General features: G+C 37.8%; 1 protein-coding gene across 2 annotated transcripts in view; it reads right to left on the bottom strand.

The window, feature by feature from the left end:
* atrn (attractin) overlaps positions 1-24,234 on the bottom strand; it is a 300,415-nt gene extending 276,181 nt beyond the window's left edge. For both annotated transcript variants that reach the window (XM_028801455.2, XM_028801456.2), the window contains exon 1: positions 23,765-24,234. In XM_028801455.2, coding sequence (XP_028657288.2) covers positions 23,765-24,012 — 248 coding nt within the window. In that variant the 5' untranslated portion in view covers positions 24,013-24,234. The remainder of the gene's footprint in view (positions 1-23,764) is intronic.
* Positions 24,235-25,289: the final 1,055 nt, after the last annotated feature.

The following is a 25,289-nucleotide window of genomic DNA, read 5'->3' as shown; positions in this document are numbered from 1 at the left end:
ATTACTTTTTCACACAGGGCCATGTAGGTTTGGATTTTTTTTTCTCCCTAAATAATAAAAACCATCATTTAAAAACTGCATTTTGTGTTTACTTGTGTTATATTTGACTAATGGTTAAATGTGTTTGATGATCAGAAACATTTTGTGTGACAAACATGCAAAAGAATAAGAAATCAGGAAGGGGGGCAAATAGTTTTTTCACACCACTGTATATATATACTGTAGCTTTAAATTTAAGAAGAAATCTTGGCATAAGGGACTGCAGACACTATGCTGAGATAAAGTCATTAGTAAATGAAGACAACCAGCCTGGAATTACTAGTGTTACATGAATCAGCAGAGAGGAAGAACAGAAGTGGGATGAATATTGGCAGCAACCATCTGTGCACAAGTTTAGTTATGTGGAAATTAATGATGCAAAAGCAGAAGTTTTAAAAGCTGCTTAATGAGAAAACAGCTACTCAAATAAAAATGACAGAAAGGAAAAAAAAGAGACTTGACAAAAATGGTATGACAGGATGCCACTAGGGAGTGGTTCAAAACCAATCAAGATTGCACAGCAAGCAGACACGCTGTCACTAATTACAATAAAAAGATGTAGAATAAGACGGTATATTATTTAGGCTAAAATATAAATAACTAAACCAAACTCATTCATGAATTATGATTTTTTTTTCTTAATTTGCAGCAAATATAATGCTCCCAAAATATAACTAGAATGTGTTCCCAAATATAACCTACATCCAAGTATGACACAGAGCCCGATCCTTCTATAATGCATTTCCTCTTTCATAAAAAACATTTCTATATAATACACAGTGCATCCAGAAAGTATTCACAGCGCATCACATTTTCCACCTTTTTGTTATGTTACAGCCTTATTCCAAAATGGATTAACTTCATTTTTTTCCTCAGAATTCTGCACACAACACCCCATAATGACAACGTGAAAAAAGTTTACTTGAGGTTTTTGCAAATTTATTAAAAATAAAAAAACTGAGACATCACATGTACATAAGTATTCACAGCCTTTGCTCAATACTTTGTTGATGCACGTTTGGCAGCAATTCAGCCTCAAGTCTTTTTGAATATGATGCCACAAGCTTGGCACACCTATCCTTGGCCAGTTTCGCCCATTCCTCTTTGCAGCACCTCTCAAGCTCCATCAAGTTGGATGGGAAGCATCGGTGCACAGGCATTTTAAGATCTCTCCAGAGACTTTCAATCGGATTCAAGTCTGGGCTCTGGCTGGGCCACTCAAGGACATTCACAGAGTTGTCCTGAAGCCACTCCTTTCATATCTTGGCTGTGTGCTTAGGGTCATTGTCCTGCTGAAAGATGAACCGTCACCCAGTCTGAGGTCAAGAGCGCTCTGGAGCAGGTTTTCATCCAGGATGTCTCTGTACATTGCTGCAGTCATCTTTCCCTTTATCCTGACTAGTCTCCCAGTTCCTGCTGCTGAAAAACATCCCCACAGCATGATGCTGCCACCACCATGCTTCACTGTAGGGATGGTGCCAGGTTTCCTCCAAAAGTGACGCCTGGCCATCACACCAAAGAGTTCAATCTTTGTCTCATCAGACCAGAGAATTTTCTCTCTCATGGTCTGAGAGTCCTTCAGGTGCCTTTTGGCAAACTCCAGGTGGGCTGCCATGTGCCTTTTACTAAGGAGTGGCTTCTGTCTGGCCACTCTACCATACAGGCCTGATTGGTGGATTGCTGCAGAGATGGTTGTCCTTCTGGAAGGTTCTCCTATCTCCACAGAAGACCTCTGGAGCTCTGACAGAGTGGACCATCGGGTTCTCGATCACCTCCCTGACTAAGGTCCTTCTCCCCCAATCAATCAGTTTAGATGGCCGGCCAGCTCTAGGAAGAGTCCTGGTGGTTTCGAACTTCTTCCACTTACGGATGATGGAGGCCACTGTGCTCATTGGGACCTTCAAAGCAGCAGAAATTTTTCTGTAACCTTCCCCAGATATGTGCCTCGAGACAATCCTGTCTCGGAGGTCTACAGACAATTCCTTTGACTTCATGCTTGGTTTGTGCTCTGACATGAACTGTCAACTGTGGGACCTTATATAGACAGGTGTGTGCCTTTCCAAATCATGTCCAGTCAACTGAATTTACCACAGGTGGACTCCAATTAAGCTGCACAAACATCTCAAGGATGATCAGGGGAAACAGGATGCACTTGTACTCAATTTCGAGCTTCACGGTAAAGGCTGTGAATACTTATGTACATGTGCTTTCTCAATTTTTTTTTTATTTTTAATAAATTTGCAAAAACCTCAAGTAAACTTTTTTCACGTTGTCATGATGGGGTGTTGTGTGTAGTGTGTAGAATTCTGAGGAAAAAAATGAATTTAATCCATTTTGGAATAAGGCTGTAACATAACAAAATGTGGAAAAAGTGATGCGCTGTGAATACTTTCCGGATGCACTGTAAACACCTGAATATGTAAACCTGCAATCATTTATAGCCTGTATGCCCATCTTACTACACAAACATTACCTGTTGAGCTGCTCAGCATGAAAGATAGGGCACACTAAATAACACTGTTAATATGTAAATATATTTTATAATAAATTAACTCAGATTCTCCAGCTCACTCATGTGTTTCTTTTGAACAATTTCACTCTGGTAATCAGGGCTGCCCATCACAAGACAGACATCCAACAGCAACCTTCAGATCACTAACCAGAAACCTCATTCATGTAGCAAAATGGAAGATTGTGCTTCTGGGTGCAATGGTAGGTTGTCACTCATCTAGCAATCTGCTGCTTTAAGTTCTTCGACTGTTGAAATATTATTACATGTAACTGTGAGCATAACTTTGGATGTTTCCTTTAAACTAACTTTTTACTTTGTTATCTGAATGAGGGTGAAGAGGAAAGACTGTGTTTACCAGAAGTGGTTTATTTAACAATATTTATGCAAAATACAGTACAGATTTTTTCATGTTTGTTGTTTCTTTACCACTCTCCATAAAAACATGAAATCAAAAGGTTTTTATTGCCCATTGCTGTATACAATATAGAATTAAGTAAAAAAAAAAAACGTTTGGTGTACATACTCCTTTAATTTGAGATTACATACAGTTACACATGACACTGAATGCATCTCAAAAATGGAGTACCACATGCATCTGTTGAACTCCAGTTAAGTCTTCAAACTGCTGACAAAAATGATCACTTGCCCCAAAAGGAGACACTATGACATCTAAAACTATAATAAGTACTTACATTTCTGTGATGTAAGGGTGATTTGATTTGGCAGAAATAAAAATGAAAAGCTTTTGAAATGTTTCTATTTAGGCTCCCCAAAATTACTACGTCAAATCACATCATCTGATAGGATTTATCTGCTTCTTCTTCTTTCGGCTGCTCCATTAAGGGGTTGCCACAGCGGATCATCTTCTTCCATATCTTTCTGTCTTCTGCATCTTGTTCTGTTACACCCATCACCTGCATGTCCTGTCTCATTACATCCATAAACCTTCACTTAGGCCTTCCTCTTTTTCTCTTCCCTGGCAGCTCTATCCTTAGCATCATTCTCCCAATATACCCAGCATCTCTCCTCTGCACATGTCCAAACCAACACAATCTCGCCTCTCTGACTTTGTCTCCCAACCGTCCAACTTGAGCTGACCCTCTAATGTACTCATTTCCAATCCTATCCATCCTCGTCACACCCAATGTAAATCTTAGCATCTTTAACTCTGCCACCTCCAGCTCTGTCTCCTGCTTTCTGGTCAGTGCCACTGTCTCCAACCCATATAACATAGCTGGTCTCACTACCGTCCTGTAGACCTTCCCTTTCACTCTTGTTGATACCCGTCTGTCACAGATTACTCCTGACACTCTTCTCCACCCATTCCACCCTACCTGCACTCTCTTTTTTCACCTTTCTTCCACAATCCCCATTATAAAGCTGATAAGATTTATAAGCACTACAATTTTAGAAATCTGTGCATATCTTAAGTTAAAAGCGTTTTTTCACTGTATCAAAACATTCTAACATTACCTAGGGAAAGGGAGGGGGCGTACAGGTTACACAAGGATGAGGGTTATCTAAATATTTGTAAACAAAATCTTCGCTACCATGAATGGTTACCAGATAATGTATACAAGAATTTATTTTATACTATACAAATTTTCAGTCTGGTATCAGCAACTTGGAACCAAAAAAGCTTTGAAAACTAGAAGTTTTATGTCCTCCCTTATACCTCATAAAAGCGATCCAGTGGGTGTCAAGTTGTTTCAATCAGACAGATATGTCACATGATGTCAACAGAAAAATAAGAACATTTTAAACAGTTAATTTCCCTGTATATATATGAAAAACTACGCTTATAAAACATTGCAAAAAACGCCTTGAACAAAAATGACATTATGGAAGGCAATCTGTCTTTAAGCAGGTTATTTCAGAAAGTTATGATGCAGTAAAAATATTCTAGGTGATGTTTTGTTTTATTTATATACATACATACATACATAACATACATATACACATACATTATATATATATACATACATACATACAGTATATACATACATATATACAGTGGAACCTCGGTTCACGAACGTCTCGGTACACGTACAAACCGGTTTACGACCAAAAAGTTCGCCAAACTTTTGCCTCGGTTCACGACCACACACTCGGTATACGAACAAGCCAGGTTCCCTTTCGGTTTGTACATGTTCAGTCTGTCCCTGTGCATTTCCTGTGCAGCGAGCAAGAGAGAGAGCGCAACACACGCACACACAGCGAGAGAGAGCTGCGCACACACACACACACACACAGGGAGAGAGAGAGAGAGAGAGAGAGACAGACAGATACGCACACACACAGAAGCACGAGATAGAGGCGTGAGCGCACACACGCAGGAGCACACTAGAGAGACGCACACACAGGCGCGCCAGGCTTGCAAAAGAGAGAGAGAGAGCTAGAGAGAGAGAGAGCGAGCGAGCGAGCGAGAGAGGGAGGGACGCATAAGGTAGAGAAGGCTTGTTTTTGTTTTCAGTTCTGTTTACAGTGTTCGGTTCGTAGCCTGCATTGTTGCAATGTTACTTTTCTTGGTGGTTTATTAAATTACGGATTTTTCAAATGTTCATTTTTTCCCCTGTGCTTAAAACTCATTAAAAAAAAAAAAAAAAAAATGTGTTTTTAGCGAGCGGTTCCTAGCACTATAGCGCTAACTATTGTAGTGTTAGTTTTCTCTGTTATTCAAGGCTTTATCAGTGTTATTCAATGTTTTTACATTTAGTTTACTATTACGCTGTGCATTCTATGGTATAATTAACTATGTTTATGCTTAAAAAATTTAAAAAAAAAATTTACATACAGTTTGTACGGTCTGGAACGGATTAATTGTATTTACATACAATCCTATGGGGGAAATTGCTTCGGTTCACTGTACACACATATACATATATATATATACACACATACATACATATACTATATATATATATATATATATATATATATATATATATATATATATATATATATATATATATACACACACACATACATATACACATATATATACACATATACACACACACACCAAGGACTAACTCAGTATCAAGATGTAGTATAAACCTGACTTAAGCACATAAAAATGTCACTTAACAACACCTATTCAGGAATTAAAAGGTAAAAACAGCTAATGGGGAAAAAAAAACATCACAAGGCTATCATAGCTTTAAAAAAAGATTAGATTTACAGTTATATGTATGATTCTGCTAAAAGCAATACTGTGTGTGAGGCCTACACATGAACAAATAAGCTATGCTTTACATACATTGTTAAACTTGTATAATTAACTTACTGCACAAAAACAGATTATATTGTTCTTAGATTATGCATGTGTCTTTAAATACAAGAACCACATATTTGTATCTACCACTTAATCGCTATTATGATATATTAATCAAGAAAAAACAAAGGGGAGAGATCTCACTCAAACTAATTCTACCTGATGTGAAACTGAAACTTACTACATGTTGACTGTCACAGCATATTATAAAACACACCTTCAGGACATACCTCTAAATGCATGTTAAAATATTAGTAACACAATGGACCACTTTAACACATTGTAAAGAAAATTAATGATTGATTTCCAAAAAGGATGGCTGGTGACCTCACAAAATTATAGCCCACTGTCTGTCTTAGGCAACAAGTGAAAAACCAGCAGTTAAGCTTGCCTATACTTATATGGATAATCTCCCAAAGTGAGCACAGCCACTAATATAAGACAGGGCTTTCAAATGTGATTTGAAAGCTATTCTTAGCACCCTTAACCTTTAATATGAGGGTGGCTTGTTTGTCTGTTGCACACTGCATGTGACGTACTTTGTTTATTACTACTTGCCTCTTAAATTGCAGTGTGCTCATTTAAGTGGTTAAAGCAGTGACCTTAAATTTCAAGAACACCAATGAGCACACATGTAAACTCATTCAGTGTGATAAGTAGGAAGTGATATTAAAATTCTGTTTATCATACACTGCCTGGCCAAAAAAAAGTTGCCACCTGGATTTAACTAAGCAAATAGGTACGAGCCTCCTATTGGATAATTACTGCATGGGCGATTATCTTTCAGCTGGCAACAAGTTATTTAACCCCAACAGGTGTAATGAGTTGCTTCTCATTTCTTAAACAACCATGTCGAAAGACATATCTCGTGGTCGTGGAAAAGATGTTAGTCTGTTTGAGAAGGGTCAAATCATTGGCATGCATCAAGCAGAGAAAACATCTAAGGAGAACTAAAATTGAGTTAAGAACTGTCCAACGCATTATTAAAAACTGGAAGGATAGTGGGGACCCATCGTCTTTGAGGAAGAAATGTGGCAGGAAAAAAATCCTGAATGATCGTGATCGGCGATCACTTAAACGTTTGGTGAAATCAAATCGAAGAAAAACAACAGTACTCAGGTCTATGTTTAATAGTGAAAGTAAGAGCATTTCAACACGCATAATGCAAAGGGAACTCAAGGGACTGGGACTGAACAGCTGTGTAGCCGTAAGAAAACCACTAATCAGTGAGGCAAACCGGAAAAAAAGGCTTCAATTAGCTAGGGAGCATAAAGTTCGGACTCTGGAGCAATGGAAGAAGGTCATGTGGTCTGATGAGTCCAGATTTACCCTGTTCCAGCGTGATGGGCGCAACAGGGTAAGAAGAGGGGCAGATGAAGTGATGCACCCATCATGCCTAGTGCGCCATCATCAATGCAAGATCTTGGTGAAAAATTAATGCAACACTGGATGGAACTAAATCTTGTGACATTGCAGAAGCTTATCAAAACAATGCCACAGTGAATGCATGCCGTAATCAAAGCTAAAGGCGGTCCAACGAAATATTAGTGTGTGTGACCTTTTTTTTGGTGGCGACTTTTTTTTTTGGCCAGGCAGTGTATTTACACATAAACACACACAATAAAGACTACAGCGTTCCTTCTTTTCAAGAAGGAATATTTAAACAACAGATCAAAATAAATTAACAATGAACACAAGACAATTTGTTTCTTTTTGCAAAAAAACATCTGGTTCTCTGGACCTTAAGCCAGATAATGCTGGTATTTTTGTATTGCATGCCAAGAATTTATAAAGAAACACACACTGTCAAAAAGAATAGCCAGGATCATCAATTGACAACCGAAGTTTTCTCTGGCTCGAAGTCATCCTTCCCACAACATTTTTCAGTTGAATTAAAATGACATACTGTAGAATCTGTAAACATCAGGTCCATGCAGGGAGTTTGAAAAGAACAGCTGCTCGATTATAAGTTACATAACTTTATTACTAGTAAGCTATGATAAAATGCCTTACATGCACTCTGTACCCTCCCAATCAGTGGAGGCTTTATTGTTATTAGCCATTCTCCAGAAGGCTCAGGTGTAACAACTTGCTTAGGTTCCATAAATTTGCCCATGATCCAGAGTGACATCTTTACTACAAACTATGTAAAAACAGAAGGCAGAAACCCAAACTGAATGTCAACTTGAGGTATTACTGACTGAAGTTAAGAACCACAAAAAATATTCTTATTCTGGTCTCTTTGCAGGAGTCCCAAATAAAAGTAAAAACAAAGAGTAGGAGCAAGCAACAGTGTCTGAATGCAGAGAGGAATAGCTAAGTGCCATCATACAGTGAGTGCCCAGACCACTTCAGTAAACAGCGTTAATTGACACAGGCTGCAGGCACAGAAATGTGAGGTAATAAGAACATTCTTATTAAACTTTACAATGCAACACACCTTTGTGAGGCTGTATAGCAGCAGCATGCCACCCAACAAGTCAAAACACATTTAAATGAACCAATGGTCCATCCTTTTAGAATTATTACTGTTTATTTAGCAGATGCCTTTATCCAAAGTGATTTACAAAGCAAGTTAAAACATTCAACTGTATATATTGGTTCTATTATCTATTGTGTGAAGGACCGTGTTTCATTAGATCTCCCATCTTGTGGTGTACCCACTAGAATGTGAAGTTAATTAGATTACAGACAACTTGTACAAACTTACTCAAAATCATAACAGTTAGGCTTACTTACCAAGAAGCAAGCCAACCATCACACACAGTATAACACTCGAGTCTGCTTCCCAAAATGCTTGATAAAGTAAAAGATTCAAGGGTTAAGCCGGACTGCCTTATAACAACATTAGCCAGATAAAATTGAGATTCACATATTAATTGTATATTAACTGAATGAAAGTGCTTCCCTTTACAAAAGCAAAATTATTCTGTGAGGGTGCCTTTATTGTAACATGTGCATTAAATTCCACATATTATATTAGGAAAACCAGCAATCGCTGAAAATTGCCTTTTGATCTAAGAGCACCTTAATTCTACCACCCCATACAGGCAACATGATGCAGCTCAGGGGATAACTATGAGATTCCTGGCTGGTCAGCAACTTTACACAGAAAAGCATCCATTGAAAAATACTCTACTGTTGTTAAAATTGGTAACATAATAATAGGAATCAAGTGATTTCTGTGTGAGGTCTCTGTAATGTAGGATCCAATTCAGTACACAACTCCAAGAGGACAGCTCTAGTAGGCCTATACCGGCTTATACTATAAGTCATTCATCATCATGAGTCAAAAATCATTGCAATCCCAGATTGACAGCTATTAGCAATATACTCCAAAAGAGATGACACGGTCTTTGCCAGTTATATCAGCACTCCCATTTTATCACAAAATAGACTACACACTAAAGCAATTAACATTAAGCATATGCATTAGGTGTTATTCCAAAGATTAAAGACAGCTCTATTGAAGGAACATGTCCTTGAACTAATTATATGGGTTAACTAACATCTGAAACACACATAAAAAACGAGACTGTCCTGCCACCTGGAGTCACCAAAATGCCATTATCAAAGAAAACTGCGTAGGACTTACAAATGGTCGTAATCTGCCATAATAAGTCAATTTTCACTCTAAGTTCATATTTTATAGTCTTGACATTTGTATAAGAAATGTCTTACATGTGTTTGAAAGTGTAACCAGGTTTTATGCATTAAGGTCTCCGGTATCTTGAAGAAAAGTACTTGTTGGCACACTCTAGTCCAGTTGGTTAACAAGTGAGTTTTTTCCTGCTGTGATCATAGCTTGCTTTAAAGGCAATAATTTTCCAATGTTAGACCTTGACGTGGTGCATATGATTCGTTGAAAAAGAGTAATGCTTCTGAAGATAGTAGTGCGTCATACTGTACTCGTATGACAGTGAAAGCTTCACTGCAAATAAAATACATCTACTCACCGTTTCCCAATGATAGGCATAATTTTCAGATCATTCATTCCTTATTGAAAGAAGGATTCTCTGCATCAATATTCCTCTTAAGACATTTTAACATGAACATTTTTGCAAGCTAACTCATTTTGAAAGCTAACTTGCAATGTCAATGTTGGATGTTACTTCCTGGCTAATCTGTATAAGTTACACGATTGCGTAAAACCACTGTAGATCTGCATCAGAAAACATACAAATTTAAATGACTAAACTGAGCAATTTGGAACGATAAAAAAATGAGAATTAATTCAGTGCAATACATGCCTGACGATCCTCATCTTGCATAGATCCAAAATTTGACAGGTTTGAACTTACTAAACATGTGTGCAATGTGAATGACTGGGTGGGAGCGTCCAGGAGTGAATGAGCGAGTGTGTAGGTTAAAGAGTGTGAGACGTGTGTGTGGAAGTGGTCTTTTTCTACAAGAGGCTCTAGCACAAAGAGTACTTGCTCAATCAGAATATGTCCACAGGACAAATCTATTTGATGACCAGTGTAGTGCAAAAAAGCTACTTGGTTAGTTTCTGATAAACAAATGGTCAGATTTAATTCTTCACTAAGCAAATGAAAAGTTAAGTTAAAGCAAGATAATTATTGCTATCAAAGACTGTTTTAATTAAGACAATATGAATGATTTGTGTAATGCAAGATTGCTATACATAAGAATGCAGACTTATGCCATTTACGCTAGTATGGGATGGTGCTGTTATCATATTTAACAAACAACGTGAAGGAAATTTCCTATCACTTAAATTTGTCAAATGACTCAACACCTCAAAGAAGCAGTAGAAAAAAAATGTTTAATTGTTTAATTTAAATATATTGTTATTTACTTGTGTTTGGGATTATTACTTATTCAGATTTTTCTGGATTAGCATTATTGATTGAAGGAGGATTAAATTACTCATAAGCAGTGTGGGCTGAACTCAATAATGATATGAAATTTTTTTTATTTTTTTTAGCAAAACAAACATTAATATCAAAATATATAACTATCAATGGTTTAAACTAAAATCTAAGACAAGTTGTAGCTGAACTTGACAGCATATCGAATGAACATGCCGGGGAGTTGGTGGATCTCTTTTGATGGCTAAAATCGGTGGCAATAAAAAGTGTTAGCTTGGCTTTATTTCCTTTTTCAAATTGCTTTTTACTTGACAAATTTCCAGTAGGTAATGTAACTTCCAATGTGTGGATTTCTCCCCTACAAATACAACCTTTTGCCCCCACCTTTTCCTTACTGCAAACTAGAAATCTAACTAATAAAAAAATAAATACGCAAATGTTTATTTCCCAGTGAAATTCTTACTTTCAGATCTCTCACAGGCTAGTGACAGGAGCACAACATCAACAGACCAAAAAAGACAATGATTACATAATTAAGATGCAACATACTTGCTATATTTTAGATTTTACACATACACACACACACACACACACACACACACACACACACATACATACATACATGTACATCAGGGGTTCTCAAAGTCGGACCTGGGGGCCCGCTGTGGCTTCAGGTTTTTGTTCCAACCAGATTCAAAATCAGTGACAACAACTGATCTCACTGATCTTATTTAATTAGCTGGTATTTTTTTTCTCTCTTCTCTTACTCTACATTCAGAAAAGCACAGCAGCATGATTTTTACATTAATAAGAAATTTAGAAACATTTCTATTTTTGCTCTAGATTTAAATGCTTCACTCTCTTTTGTTGATTTCATTATATTTTGCCCTCTATGCAGTTTGCTCCCTTCTTGTATCTTAATAATGACAATTAAAAATGAGCAGAGCAGATACCCAGGCAAACAACACTGAATCATGAAAGGCTGCAACTACTTTAGTGTCAGACCCACTAATTAGAAAACAATGGATTAATGAAACAATTAGAACACCTGGAAAAATAGAATTAAAATCAAGATGAAAATATTGTTAAAAAGAAAAAAAAAACACATTATTCCCATAATTCCCTGCTTAGTACATTTCAATGAATTTTTTTTTTTTACCAAACTTAGTTTTCCAATTTCTATATTGCTCCCTAATCACAGAATCTGGGAAATAACAGTTCACTTAATTAGCCCAGGAGTCCAATTTAAAACAGATGCTGGTTGGAACAAAAAACCTGCAGCCACAGTGGGTCCCCAGGACCGACTGAGAACCCCTAGTGTACATGCTCACAAAGCAACCACACGACTGTCAGTATGATTGCTTGTTGAGTACACTTGTTAACTGTGAATAAATCTATTAATAACTGAAACTTCACCAAATATACCTAACCTGGAACTTTCTGGATATTACAGAAATGAAAACCAAAAACACAAAACCATCTGAAACAAAACTTCTATATCTAGCAGTTGTGCTATAGGGCTCATCTCCTGTCACATGAGGGGCAATTTAAAATTTTACCATGCCAATGTGTGACATTTTTGACAGTTAACACGGAAAACAACAAAACTGACAATTATATGGTCATTCTTGAGAAACATCCTTTACAGTTTAAAAAAAAATCTATATTTCACTTCTCTATTTAGGAATCAACAATCTTAGTCAAGACTTTAAGAACTAATTTATACATTACAAATGAAAAGAAATTTGTATATGAAAATAAATTACAAATGCCATTGCCTTACATATTGCAAAATACAGTACACATACAGGCGATTTAGCAGGTCATCACCCAATTTAATAAAAGCCAGGTGTGAAAAGACTGGTGCAACAAATTTTCAGTATTGGCAAGGCAGCTTCTGCAACAACATTCTTTTTCAGTGTAGTCCCATTATCAACTCCTACATCGTAAACTATTCATATGTATTATGTTTCAAAGAGAACATAGTAAGCAAAAGTAGCTGGCTAGAGGAAATCTACATAACAAATAACACTACCATTTTTTCTACCCTTAAGCCACCATAAAAAAAAAAAGAGAGGCAAAGGAGGTTTACAAAATATCCACGTGACCCAGCATTCAAATATAACCTTATTCTGCGTCATCTTCACAACTCAAGACAACTAAAGAGACTGGAAAAAGAATAAAAGCCCAAAAAAGCATTTTCTTTATTTTAAGACTTACTTAACTTCCTTTCCAGTTAGTACTTTGAAAAAAGAAACTAAATTTTGTTTTTATCTCACTGTTGAACCTGCGGTGGGAAAGAAACTACAGGGAGGTTCTAATGGGCGGGGGCCAGAGTTATGATGTGTTACTTACCCAATAGCAATAGAAATGAAATAAGTACAGTGCATACCTTGATAGATGTGTAAATGATCCAATCACATTCAGTGTTGGAAATGGTCGCTTTCTACTTGCAAACACAGATTGACACAGCGCTCCATATTGGCAAGCATTGTAGGAGTGACGGCAGCCACTTCTTGTTCGACGTTTCACTCTAATTGTTCCAGTGTACGAGGCTTGTTCTTGTACAATTTTCCTTTCAGCGCTCCCCAAAGAAAGAAATTCAGAGGCGAAAGGCCCAGCGATTGAGGTGGCCATAGTCCCTTTGAAATAACCAGACTGCCAAAAAATTATTCAATTTGTGCCATGCTGCTAGCCGACATGTGACAGGTTCCCCATTCTTGCTGGAAATAACCTTCATGATCTGACGGTCATCCAGTTTATTCACAAATAACTGAAAAAGAGGGTCATGCCTCACTCATTCAAACATTTATCCAGGAATACTGTAATATTTATTTGATTTAGATTGCTTCATTATTAAGACAGTAATACATCATAACTCAAGGCCTTGCCCATTAGAATTACACTGTACTATTTTAAACAGTTCAAAAACTATCCAACCTATGAATAAAAATGTGTACTTTATTTTTTTCTTCATTTGGAATTTGTATGTGTTTTAGTATATACAAAAGCTAATTTTAAGTGACAGGTTAAAACTTAATTATAAATGTTGTTTTAAAAAAAAAAACTTCATTGTAAAGACTAGCATCCCATAGACTGTCACTCCATCTTACCCACAGTGGAACAAGAATAAGTCAGAGGCGCTTCACCCCATTATTTCTCTGCTTTACTCACCATACGTATCATATATAGTTCTGACCCAGGTAACTGTGAAATTTGTGAACCACCACCCAGTTCTATTTCAAGCAGGTATGGACTAAAACAAGGTGCTGTCTGCCTCACACAAGTATAATGATAAACATTTTTACTAGAAGTTATTAATGTATGTATGTACTGTACACTAACTGGTACAGATACAACCATATTTTCCGTAAGTGGATGTCTACAGACTTATGTACTAGCTACGTTACTTGTCAAAGAAAGACAATTGAATAAATTTAAAATTATTAGCTATCTCCTGCCTGACAGGTAGCTTCAGTGACTATTCACAGTATCCTCATGTGTCTCAATAGCTCTTTGACACTGCTGACAAATAATGAAAATTTGCTTAACTTTTTCCGTTCTTGTTTTGTCTCTAAAACCAAGCTGAATGAAACAGATCAATGTGGGTACAAACTAAGGAATCGAACAGGCTTGGTGGTAACCTTCATCTTAAAAGCCAGAAAAGTTAGTTTAAATTACGTATATTGCCATAAACTTTGTACAGAAAATTTAACTGATTTTTAGACAGCCAGAAGACCCACTGTATGAATTTAAACATGTATTGTGCCAAGAGACCAGGGGCCGCAGTTAAAAATCTTTGCATGGATTCAAGCATGATAATATGTGCACACTACAAAAAAAAAAAAAAAAAAAACAGGAAAATGTTCAATGCCAAAAAAAAAAAAAACAAATTAGATTATAAAACCTTTTGTATGCAGACTTCTGCACAATTAACCAGTTATAAATCAATCCGTCACTGCAACAAAATGTTCCAGAAGTTTCAGTTTTTGGATGTAGCTGTGGCCAAGTTATAGCAACTACTAGGGGATAACACTGTTCTCCATGCCAGATAAGGCCCTTGCTAGGGTTATCCTCAATAGGATCCGTGATCACTTGCTCACATTCCAGCAACTGCAGCATTCTGGTTTGATGCCTAAGACGTCTACCATCATGTGCATCCTGGCACTGAATGTTCTCATTGAGTGCAAACACAAATATTGGCAGAGTTTCTTTGCAGCCTTTGTCAATTTTCATAAAGCATTTGAGTCTGTTGATCGAGTTCTTCTGTGGACCATCCTGTGACTATGTGGGATTCCCCTAAATTTGCTGGATATCATGGCCGGCCTGTAGACTGGTGCTGCGAGTGCTATGCAAAGTGGAAGCAGAACCTCTGTGTTTTAACCAGTTGATCGTGGGGTTCATCAAGGGTGTGTTCTTGCTCCTGGTCTGTTCAATGCTTGCATGGACAGGGTGTTGGGCAGGGTCGTGGGTTCCAGCAGCTATGGGTCATCTATTGGTGAAGAAAGATTCACTGATCTTGACTTTGTCGATGATGCTATAATCTTCACGGAGTCAATGGTAGCTCTGATCGGGGCTCTCAAGAGACTGAGCGAGAAGTCTGAGTGTCTGGGATTGCGAGTGGCCTCGATATAAACCAAGATCCAGGCTTTTAATGACCTCTTGGGCACAGCCATCATCGGTGGGTCTGTCTGTGGAGAGAGTGTCAACCTTCGAGAGATTTACTTACCTTGGCAGCAACATTCATGTCTCTGGTGATTCTTCCTATGAAGTCAGTAGATTGGATGGGAGAGCATGGGGAGGTCATGAGGTCACTTGAAAAGGGTGTGTGACACTCCTGATCTCTCTGCAAAAGGACAAAGGTCCAAGTCTTGGAGTTCTGCTGCTTCCTGTCTTGCTATATAGGTTCTGAGACACGGACGCTCTCCAAAGACCCAAGACAAAGACTGGACTCCTTTGGTACTGTGTCTCTGAGCAGTTGCTCATGGAGTCCCAAATGAGGCACACTGCCTGCATTGTGAGGGAGCATCACTTACAGCACTACGACCATGTGGTACAATTCCCTAAGGGTGACCCAGGTAGCAGGATCCTCATTGTTGAGGAGCCAAGCAGCTGGACCAGACCAAGGGAACGCCCACTTAACACCTGGCCACAACAGGTAGGTGGTCATTGTCGGAGGGTGGGAATGGACCTCGTGTCTGCCCAAGCGTTTGGGGTAGGGTGTTGTTGCCAACCAGGATCCTGAGGGGTTTCATCATGTGGTGGGTGCTACAATGCACCATACCAGTGTATGCTCCCTGACCTGTTTTTATGAAGCAACTTTTTTTTTATTGATTATTTGTTGACTTTATACTTCTATTGTTTGGACAACACAAGCTTTAATAAAATTTTGGCTTATCGACCCTGGTTGTTGTCTCTCACTAGCCTCTGTGCTATATCGGTTATTAACTACTAGGGGATCATATGGACAGATTAATAATGGGTTTGCCATTTGCACTTTTATCCCTCACAAATCTGTCTCAATTATTTCGGAAAATCATTGAATTTATGTTGATGAGCTCAATGTACAATGCTAAACTGCATAACGTGGCACACAATCATGCATTGCCCGTACCTTAAGAGACACGGGATGATGAACCTCACCCACCAAATGTTCGGCCAAATCTGACAGCATTACAACTTTGTTTGAATGTAATTAGCAGAATGCAACAGGTAATCAGATGCAGCACTTATTTTTTTAACCATTTCATTTAATTTGTGGTCAACACAACAAAGTACAGCCCTTATATTCCTTAATTTATTGGCCACATCTCTAAGAGCATCAAATATTGCATTTTGTGACTAAAGAACAACATCTGTCAGCCCAGCGGTTTCCGAGGCAGAGGTGTGTGTGCAGCCAGAGCCAGAAGATTAGCACCATCATTGTGTCCTCTGCACAGGGTTCAGCTTTTGTAACATTGTCTGATACAGAATATAGAGATGGTGATGTTACAACTCACCTTTTCACATCAACTTTGATATCTGACAACATCTTTTATTTTGAGCACTGTGCGACTTTCTTAATTTGTACTTTCGAGTGTCTCCACCACGCTGTATCACTCCATCCTTTTGTTGCTTGTACTGCTGCTTAAGTCAGCAAATAGTACATTTTTCCTTGTCTCCACTTCACATTCACTGAAATTCTTTTTTCCACATGCTTCTGACATTGTCTTTTAAGAAAATACTCAATGGAAGGGGCTATTTATATCAATTTACATATTCAAATATTGAAATTCTGGGAGGAGTCAGGGTGGGGCTGTAAGTGCATGCAAATGCATTAAATTGCAAGTGCATTGGGGTTTATAATGGGGGAATATGTGGAACTTGGTGTACACACAGTTTTATGCATCTGAATTTTTTTGGACATACACAAATTTCCAGTTTTGTCCATACACCATGTCTGAGTGTGAATTCTACACACAGCATTATACACAAGGCCCTACAAGCATACTTGCACATGTAAACATGCATTTTTCAAGAAAACAGGTTTCTGCCTTAACTCATCTCATCCCGATTATGTGTGAGCATATAAATGCACTGAATATAAGAATTGATAGACCATTATAAAGGATGTCTTCCTGTGGTGGTAATTTATGAGACATAATGTGGATGGCTCAGATGAATGAATACCTGCAGTTTACTGAATGCTACAAAAATACCATATAGCTTATATATTGCATTAAGAGTTAAATCTACATATTTCAGTGGATTATACACTGCCTCAAATAAACTGGAAAACCTAAAAGCCAATGTTTGTAAAACATTATACCAACTCACCAGTTAAAATAGGCAGGAAAAAAGAAAAAAAAAAAAAGTATTAAGATGAAGCCTTAATTGCCAAATGGTGGATTGTCAAAACAAGCAAAAACAGAGCAATGAAATTAACAGCTTTACAAGAAAACTTACTCATGTCTGTAGCTCCTAACCTCAACAGCATGAACTCACTATGTTTTCAGGAGTTAGTTACAATTCTGCACTGTACCACAGTCCACTTCTATGAATCATTCTTCCCAGGTCAAATCATTTCTGCTTCTTCAAAATTCAAAGAACTACGTGGTAATAACAGCTTGTAGTGTACCGGATGTTGCAGAGATCTTAAATAATAATAATTTACAAGCAATACAAGTATGTAGCCAGTAAAAGCAAACAGCAGATGGAGAAAAACAGTGCTTGCAACATGAAAAAGTAGACTCTAGAAGAACAGAAGACATACTTTAGAAAGCACTTTTATTCTTACCGTTCAAGAAAGGCTTCATATTTTACAAATCAAAAAGACATACTGGGATTAAATTTAAAACCAAAAAATTATAAATTAGTGTTTAAATTTACTAGGCATGTGTTAATATTTTTTGTAAAAATGAGATTAAAAGAAATTGTTTTCATTAGAATGTGCCTCACCTATAGGCATTACAAGATATACTTAATATGACCATGGGACTCAGATTCAATGGTACTTTTATAATTAAAAATTAGAAGGGAATAATATACCATCTAATACTTACCAGGATCATGGTCAAGATTGTCATCATAAATGATACTATAATATAATCACTTTGGATTTTCAAATCAATAGTTATGCAACTTAAGTGAAAAAAAAAAAAAAAACATACACCATATCCTTAGGAATGGTGCTGTCAGAAACACAGAGGGATGTTTCTGTAATAAATTCAATTCAGTTGATTATTGCATAGCTCTTCTCTAACAATTTTACAAGCAAAATATAGAGTTACAAACTTTATAAATTACAAATTACATAATGCACAAACAGTACAGATTAGTTTTAAAAAAAATCAAACGTAAAAGTAATTTTAAAGTGAATAACATGAAAAGATTGGCGCGTCCATTGTTTTCAAACTTTTTCAACCTTCCTGATGTCAAACTTGCTGGTGTGCTTATATTCACTGCCTAGCTTAATAAACCCAACTGACACTGATTCATAAAAGGATGGCCTGACATCTCCCTGAAAAATCCTTCAAAGCACTGCCAAATATAAGCTTCCTTCAATAAAGGAAAGTCAACCAAGATCTCACATAGCACAGGACACCCAAACCATAATGCAACCTGACTGGACGACTACTAATACGAAAATTCTTGAGGAAAGTAGAATTAGTTTTATAACTAGGAATAAAATGTTTTGTAGAACAGGGGTAGGCAACGTCGGTCCTGGAGTGCCACAGTATGTGCAGGTTTTTGTTCCAACCCAGTTCCTTAACGAGAACTCAATTATTGCTGATGAAGCACATATTGCTTAAGTGACATTTTAATGCTTCATTTTAGTGGTCTCGCTTGTTAAGGTTCTCCAACCTTAATTGCTTATTTCAATCTTAAACTGCTGCATTCAGTGTTTTAATTGCTCCTTATTAGCAATAAGATGTAAAACAGGGGTAGGCAATGTCGGTCCTGGTGAGCCGCAGTGGCTACAGGTTTTCATTCCAACCCAATTGCTTAATTAGAAACCAATCATTGCCAATCTCAGACCTTATTTAATTTTATGGCTTGTTAGTCTGTGTAATGTAAGGCTTTTATATCGTAGATTTTTTTTCCTTTCCAAGGATATCATCCAAATGATTTGAAGCCTAAAACAGTTCATTTTCAGTCTGTCACATTTTTCTATTAAGTGTTTTATTAAATCAAACCGTGCATGATGAACACACACAGATGTAATTGGAAAAAAGCTAGCTGGAGAACTGCTGGCTGCTTTGTCTTTTACATCTTATTGCTAATAAGGAGCAATGTATGTATGTATGTATGTATAATTAGGCAGGGAAAACACTTGCCTTGTAAAAACCCAGCTTAAGAGTTAGGCAAATGTATTGATGAAATAGCTATACAGACCAAAGAGGAAACATGCAGACCAGCTTCAATAGATAATGCAGAAGAACAGAAATGGAACCAGGGGAGCTTAAATGCAGAAAAAGACTACACTAGTAGCAAGAGTCTAACACTCATTGTGGACTTCTAATATTTACTTCCAGAGAAGTACATTCAGGTGGGGTTGACTAAACACAGAAATTCAAAGGTTTATACCACCTCATATGAGTGGTAAAGTTCAGGATTAAAACAAAGGCTTCTGGAGAGAGGAAAAAAAAACTGCAAAATGTAAACATACAAACTAATAAGCTTCAGACACAAAGCAGGAAGCAGTCGATGATGGGTTGCCAATCCAACGAGGCAAATTATATACACTAAACCATACTAGGCAAGATTTAGAAATACTAATCGACCAAAGTCAAACATCCTTTACACCAGGGGGTTACACTGCGTGCCCAAAGAAAATGCTGGGAATTAAACCTAAATTCACTTTGCCACCATTCTGTGCTCAAATATGAAGGCCATTAAATTGGATAAAGTTAATGAGTGTTTAGTTACACTGAAGAAATAAAAGTTACTAATTAGCCAAATGCAAAGTTATCCTCAAAGTACTTTTGAATTCAAAAAGATAACAGATAAGAGCAAAACACCAGCTACTGGCCTGATGAAACAAATTATATGTGAGCAGACTAAATTAAAATACAGTAAGAATACAATGCAACTAGCCTAAATAAATAAAAATGTCCATCTTTAACCACATAAACAAAGAACACTATGATCTTTCACTGATGTTAACCTCAAAAAAAAAAAAAAAAAAAAAAAAAAAAAAGCCAGTAAAGTACAAATCTAATAACCGGCCTCATTGGCTATTAAGTTGTGAAAAATATATTTAAAAACTTCAACTTATGCATCTATGTTCAATTTTCACCTCCACTGGTTTCCATTTTCCAGAGCTTCAATTTTTATGTTACAAACAGACAAAAACCTGTTTGATTGGGTCCCATTTTTGTACTCAAGAACTGTAATTGTAGAACGATGTACAGATACACCATCTGCAACAAGATGTTCTTGCAAGTCTTCGGAGGTGATCCGTGGGTTGTCTGTAACCTTTCTCACAATCCTGCACATATGCCGCTCCTGTGTTTTTCTTGGCCTGCCAGACCTGCTGAGTTTAACACCAACTGTGCCTGTGGCCTTCCATTTCCCCGATTCCATTCCTTACAGTTGAAACTGACAGTTTAAACCTCTAGGATAGCTTTTTGTAGCCTTCCCCTAAACCATGAGACTGAACAATCTTTGTTTTCAGATCTTTTGAGAGTTGCTTTGAGGATCCCATGCTGTCAATCTTCAGAGGAGAGTCAAAGGGAAGCACAACCTGTAATTGACCACCTTAAATACCTTTCCTCTGATTGGACACACCAGTCTATGAAGTTCAAGGCTTACCGAGCTAATCCAACCAATTTGGTGTTGCAAGTAATCAGTATTGAGCAGTTACATGCATTCAAATCAGCAATATGTCAAGGGGACCCAACTTTTTGCATAGCCAGTTTTTCACATTTGATTTAATTTCATACAACTAAATACTGCTTCACTAAAAATCTTTGTTTGGAAAACATCCCAGTACTCTCATGTTCCTAGGAAATGAAAGACATACCGCTGTTATGTTTTTTGTTGAAAGTAAATTATTATGCAGGCTGAGAGGGGTTCTCAAACTTTTTCATATGACTGTAAGATGAATGGATATGCGTATAACACAAAGACCAGTTCATAAAACATTTAGTACATAAAACAAAACACAGACTTCCCAAAGCCAGGGATATTAACTAAGGGATGCTATTTTGAAATGTAGAATTTTTAACCACACAAATCAAAATGCACAGTACACAAGTACATTTTGTGCAGAAAAAGATGCTAATAAGAGCCTGTAACCAATTAGCAACATTTCAAGCTGTCATGCTTATCAGCCATACCTTGAATAACTTGAGGTCTGCCAAGATTAATTCTTTAGATTTAAGGGGGAAAAAAAAAACTAACTGTTCAACATAAGATGACTTGGACAAAATCCACTGCAAATCAAAATAAAAGCTCACTACAGAAGAAACAGATATTTTCTGCTATCTAAGCACAGTGTAAGCAAATTGCACAAAAATAAAAAAAAGAGGTAGACACAAGCTTATCTCCTAAACAAAATATAATGTGATATTTGATTTTGATTCTTTGGCAAAGTGCTCACCCATTCATCAAGCCCACCTAGACCAGTTCAATGTCACAGCACTGGGAACATGACCCCAGACCAATTTAGAATTTGCCAACTAAACTAACTTTTAAGTCTTTGGTACAACACCTGGAGAGAACTCCATTCAGACATGGAATAAACATGCAAATACCATATAGTTAGTTTCTGAGTTCAAGATTTGAACTGTGTCATGTGGCTTATCCCTGTGCCACCAAGACACAGGTGACATAACTAAGACACTTACAGGATGGTAGGGCATTTTTTTACCCTCTAAAATCTCCATCACAAAACTTCCCTAAAAACGGAGGGAAAATAAATATAAAAACAAAGCATGCGTTACATAAATAATGCTTCAGCAACATTTTCCAGTAACTCTTATGGGAAATGACTGTGTACTGCCCAGGGAAAATTTCGCCGTTCCTAAAACGCACTCACTACTTGTCTCTTTTTCTCCTCTTTACTTTCTACTAACAATGTCTTCATTTTAATTATAATTATTTATTTCGACTGATGCCTTTACATTCTAAGGAAATAACTACATTAAATCATGGCACAATTGTTTGCATTTTTTTTTTTTTTTTTTTTAAAAACAACCTGCTCAAGGTCACAAAATGTGTCAGAGACAGGGAACTGAACTGTGCCAGTGCATCACCTCAAGGAAGCACAGTGGCGGTGTGAGGAGCGCTTCTGCCTCACAACTCATGGAACAAATCTTAGTCCAGTCACACTTTCTGTTTAAACACTGGTAACATTGATTTTCTCCAAAGATATGAACGATTAGCTAAAAATATACTGCACAACAATGATCCATTTCTGCAAAGAGAATCAGAATGGGTATTTGCCAAGACAAACAGAGAAAAATGGAAATTTTGCATAAATATGAGGCCAAATTCCAAAGTAGGCTTTAAAAATTTCACAAAAGGAAATTAGTGAGAAGTCAAGCAAAATAACACCTTTCATTGGCTAACTAAAAAGATTACAATATGCAATATAGCACTTTGAGTACTGAGAAAAGTGCTATATAAATGTAATGAATTATTATTATTACATCTTCCCTTAGGAAGGGGACTGAGTTGCCTCGAAAGCTTGCATATTGTAATGTTTTTAGTTAGCCAATAAAAGGTGTCATTTTGCTTGACTTCTCACTACATTCATAATGGCAACATGGTACAACACCCTAGTACCACAAAAGAAAATTAATATTTAACATTAAATTAGAAGGCATTCTTTTGAAAATTGTGTTTTTGTGCACTGTAAGGTTTAAGTGAGTTTACAACTAAATACACACACACACACACATACATATACACACTTTTTTTATAGTCTGTGTTCTTAGACCTTTGTGTTCTGAACCAAGGTCTATTGCAGCTGTACTTGCCGATTTGTTAGAATGTTTAGAAATATGTTTCAGAAAAATAAAACGCTTGACTATGTTATAAAGTAAAGCTGGTATACTATATTGCGAAATAGAACGGTGACTATTCTAAGAGCACATTGAACGAAACGATCGACCGTACTCAAGTCGCTTTATCACGTGAACTTAACCGGATTTCAGCAAAAAATGCTATAAAACATAACGTTTCTTTATATCAGTTTGTGAAAAGGGCTGTCAAGAGACCTCACTAAAAGTACAAAATCAAAATTGTTGTCTCTATCCAAACGGATTCAATCTGCTACAAGATTACGTAAATGGGGCACTGCGAAAGAGAACACCTGCAAAAGGACTGTAGCCACAGGCATCCCTGGAGATGGGATTTGGTACCCCATCGACAGCCAAAAGCTTACCTCACCCCTCTGGTAGCCCATACAGCCACACAGTCGGGCTAAGTAATCTAAAATAATTGACCCTTCTGTATATCCCTGGGCCCTACAGAGAACGCTCAGGAAACGCAGGCAGGGCGAGAGGCAGCCGGCCAGCTTCCACTGCGATCCCCCAGTTTTATTAGGCCCTCTCATCCTTTGTGCTCGCCTACAAGCGCACCCCCCAAGTCTCCCATCTGCTCGGCACCTCCAGGCCTTACCTGAAGCGTCCCCCGCAGTGTTGGCACTGGTCCCCGACCCAGCCTGGCTCGCAGAGGCAAGTGCCGCTAGCAGTGCTGCACTGTCCATTGATACACGGCTTGTCGCAGTCCTTGCAGTGTCCGAGAGCGGTCAGGCCTGCCAGCAGGAGCACTAAAACACCCCGCGGCCTCATCAAGTGTTGCAGCCCCAGCCCTGGCCCCAAAGACCGGCCCTCCACTCGGAGGGCACGTCGCTCTTCCGAGTCCATCTTCGTAGTGTACGCTCCACGGTACCTCGCTGTACGGCAGACTCGTCTTGTCGCAGTGATGCACTTTGTATAATCCTCTGGTTAAAAAAATACTACTACGAATAATAAAATAAAACTCCGTCTTCGGAAAGGTTTTCACTGAACACAGCTAATCAATAGGTGAGCCGGCGACAGACGGAGACAAGAAACAAAACGCTCCGCCCCGTCAGAGTTCGATGGAATTAGTCCCGCCCAGAGCGGGACGACAAGAATGGCCCATCCCAACCTAATAAGGATTATGCAAAACCTGGATAAAAACGTCATAAAAACCCGCCTTCCTCACGGCCTCTCGACCGCGCCCCCAAACAATAATCGACTTAATAGAAGCGGGAGATTCAAGAGGTGCATCACTGAACGAACCTTACACCCGTGGAGATACCTTAAAACTAAACTTAAAATTAAGGAACCTATCCCTGGCAAACTATTTAAATCGAATCAAAGCACTACTCAGCTCACAAGTCGCCTCAATGAAATAAAAACCTGGATGAAGCAGAACTCTTCAAAATTAAACTGCAACAAAATTGAACTCCTGGAAATTGGCACTAAAGAAAGACGCCTCACGTCTGGACAAACTGGTGAGGAAGGCAAGCTCTATTGTTGGCATGGAGCTGGACAGTTTAACATCTGTGGCAGAGCGAAGGGTGCTCAGCAGGCTCCTATCAATTACGGAGAATCCACTGCATCCACTTAATAGTATCATCTCCAGACAGAAGACAGACTGCTGTCACTGTCCTGCTCCACTGACAGATTGAGGAGATCGTTCCTCCCCCAAACTATGCGACTGTTTAATTCCATCGGGGGGGGGGGGGGGGGGTTGTAAACGTTAACATTTAACATTATACATAGTTATTGTCTGTTTTTCACCTGTATTATTATCATTCTTTAATTTAATATTATTTATTGTATCAGTATGCTGCTGCTGAAGAATGTGAATTTCCCATTGGGATTAATAAAGTATCTATCTATCTATCTATCTATCTATCTATCTATCTATCTATCTATCTATCTATCTATCTATCTATCTATCTAAAGCACAACTTAAGAAAATGAGCTCCTTTTCAGTCATTCTTGGTGGTGATCTCATTAGACCTCCTACTAATACAAGGAATCTGGGTGTCATTTTTGATTGCTCCCTTTCTTATTCCACCCACATAAATCACATTAAGTGATTTTCTTACTTCCGTAACATATCGCGTGTTCGCTCATTCCTCTTCTTTTCAAATGATGAGAAACTTGTC

The sequence above is a fragment of the Erpetoichthys calabaricus genome, chromosome 5 (assembly GCF_900747795.2).
Source record: "Erpetoichthys calabaricus chromosome 5, fErpCal1.3, whole genome shotgun sequence".
Taxonomy (NCBI): Eukaryota; Metazoa; Chordata; class Cladistia; order Polypteriformes; family Polypteridae; genus Erpetoichthys; species Erpetoichthys calabaricus.
Note: the sequence above shows the minus strand (reverse complement) of the source record. Positions and strands in the feature narration are given on the sequence as shown.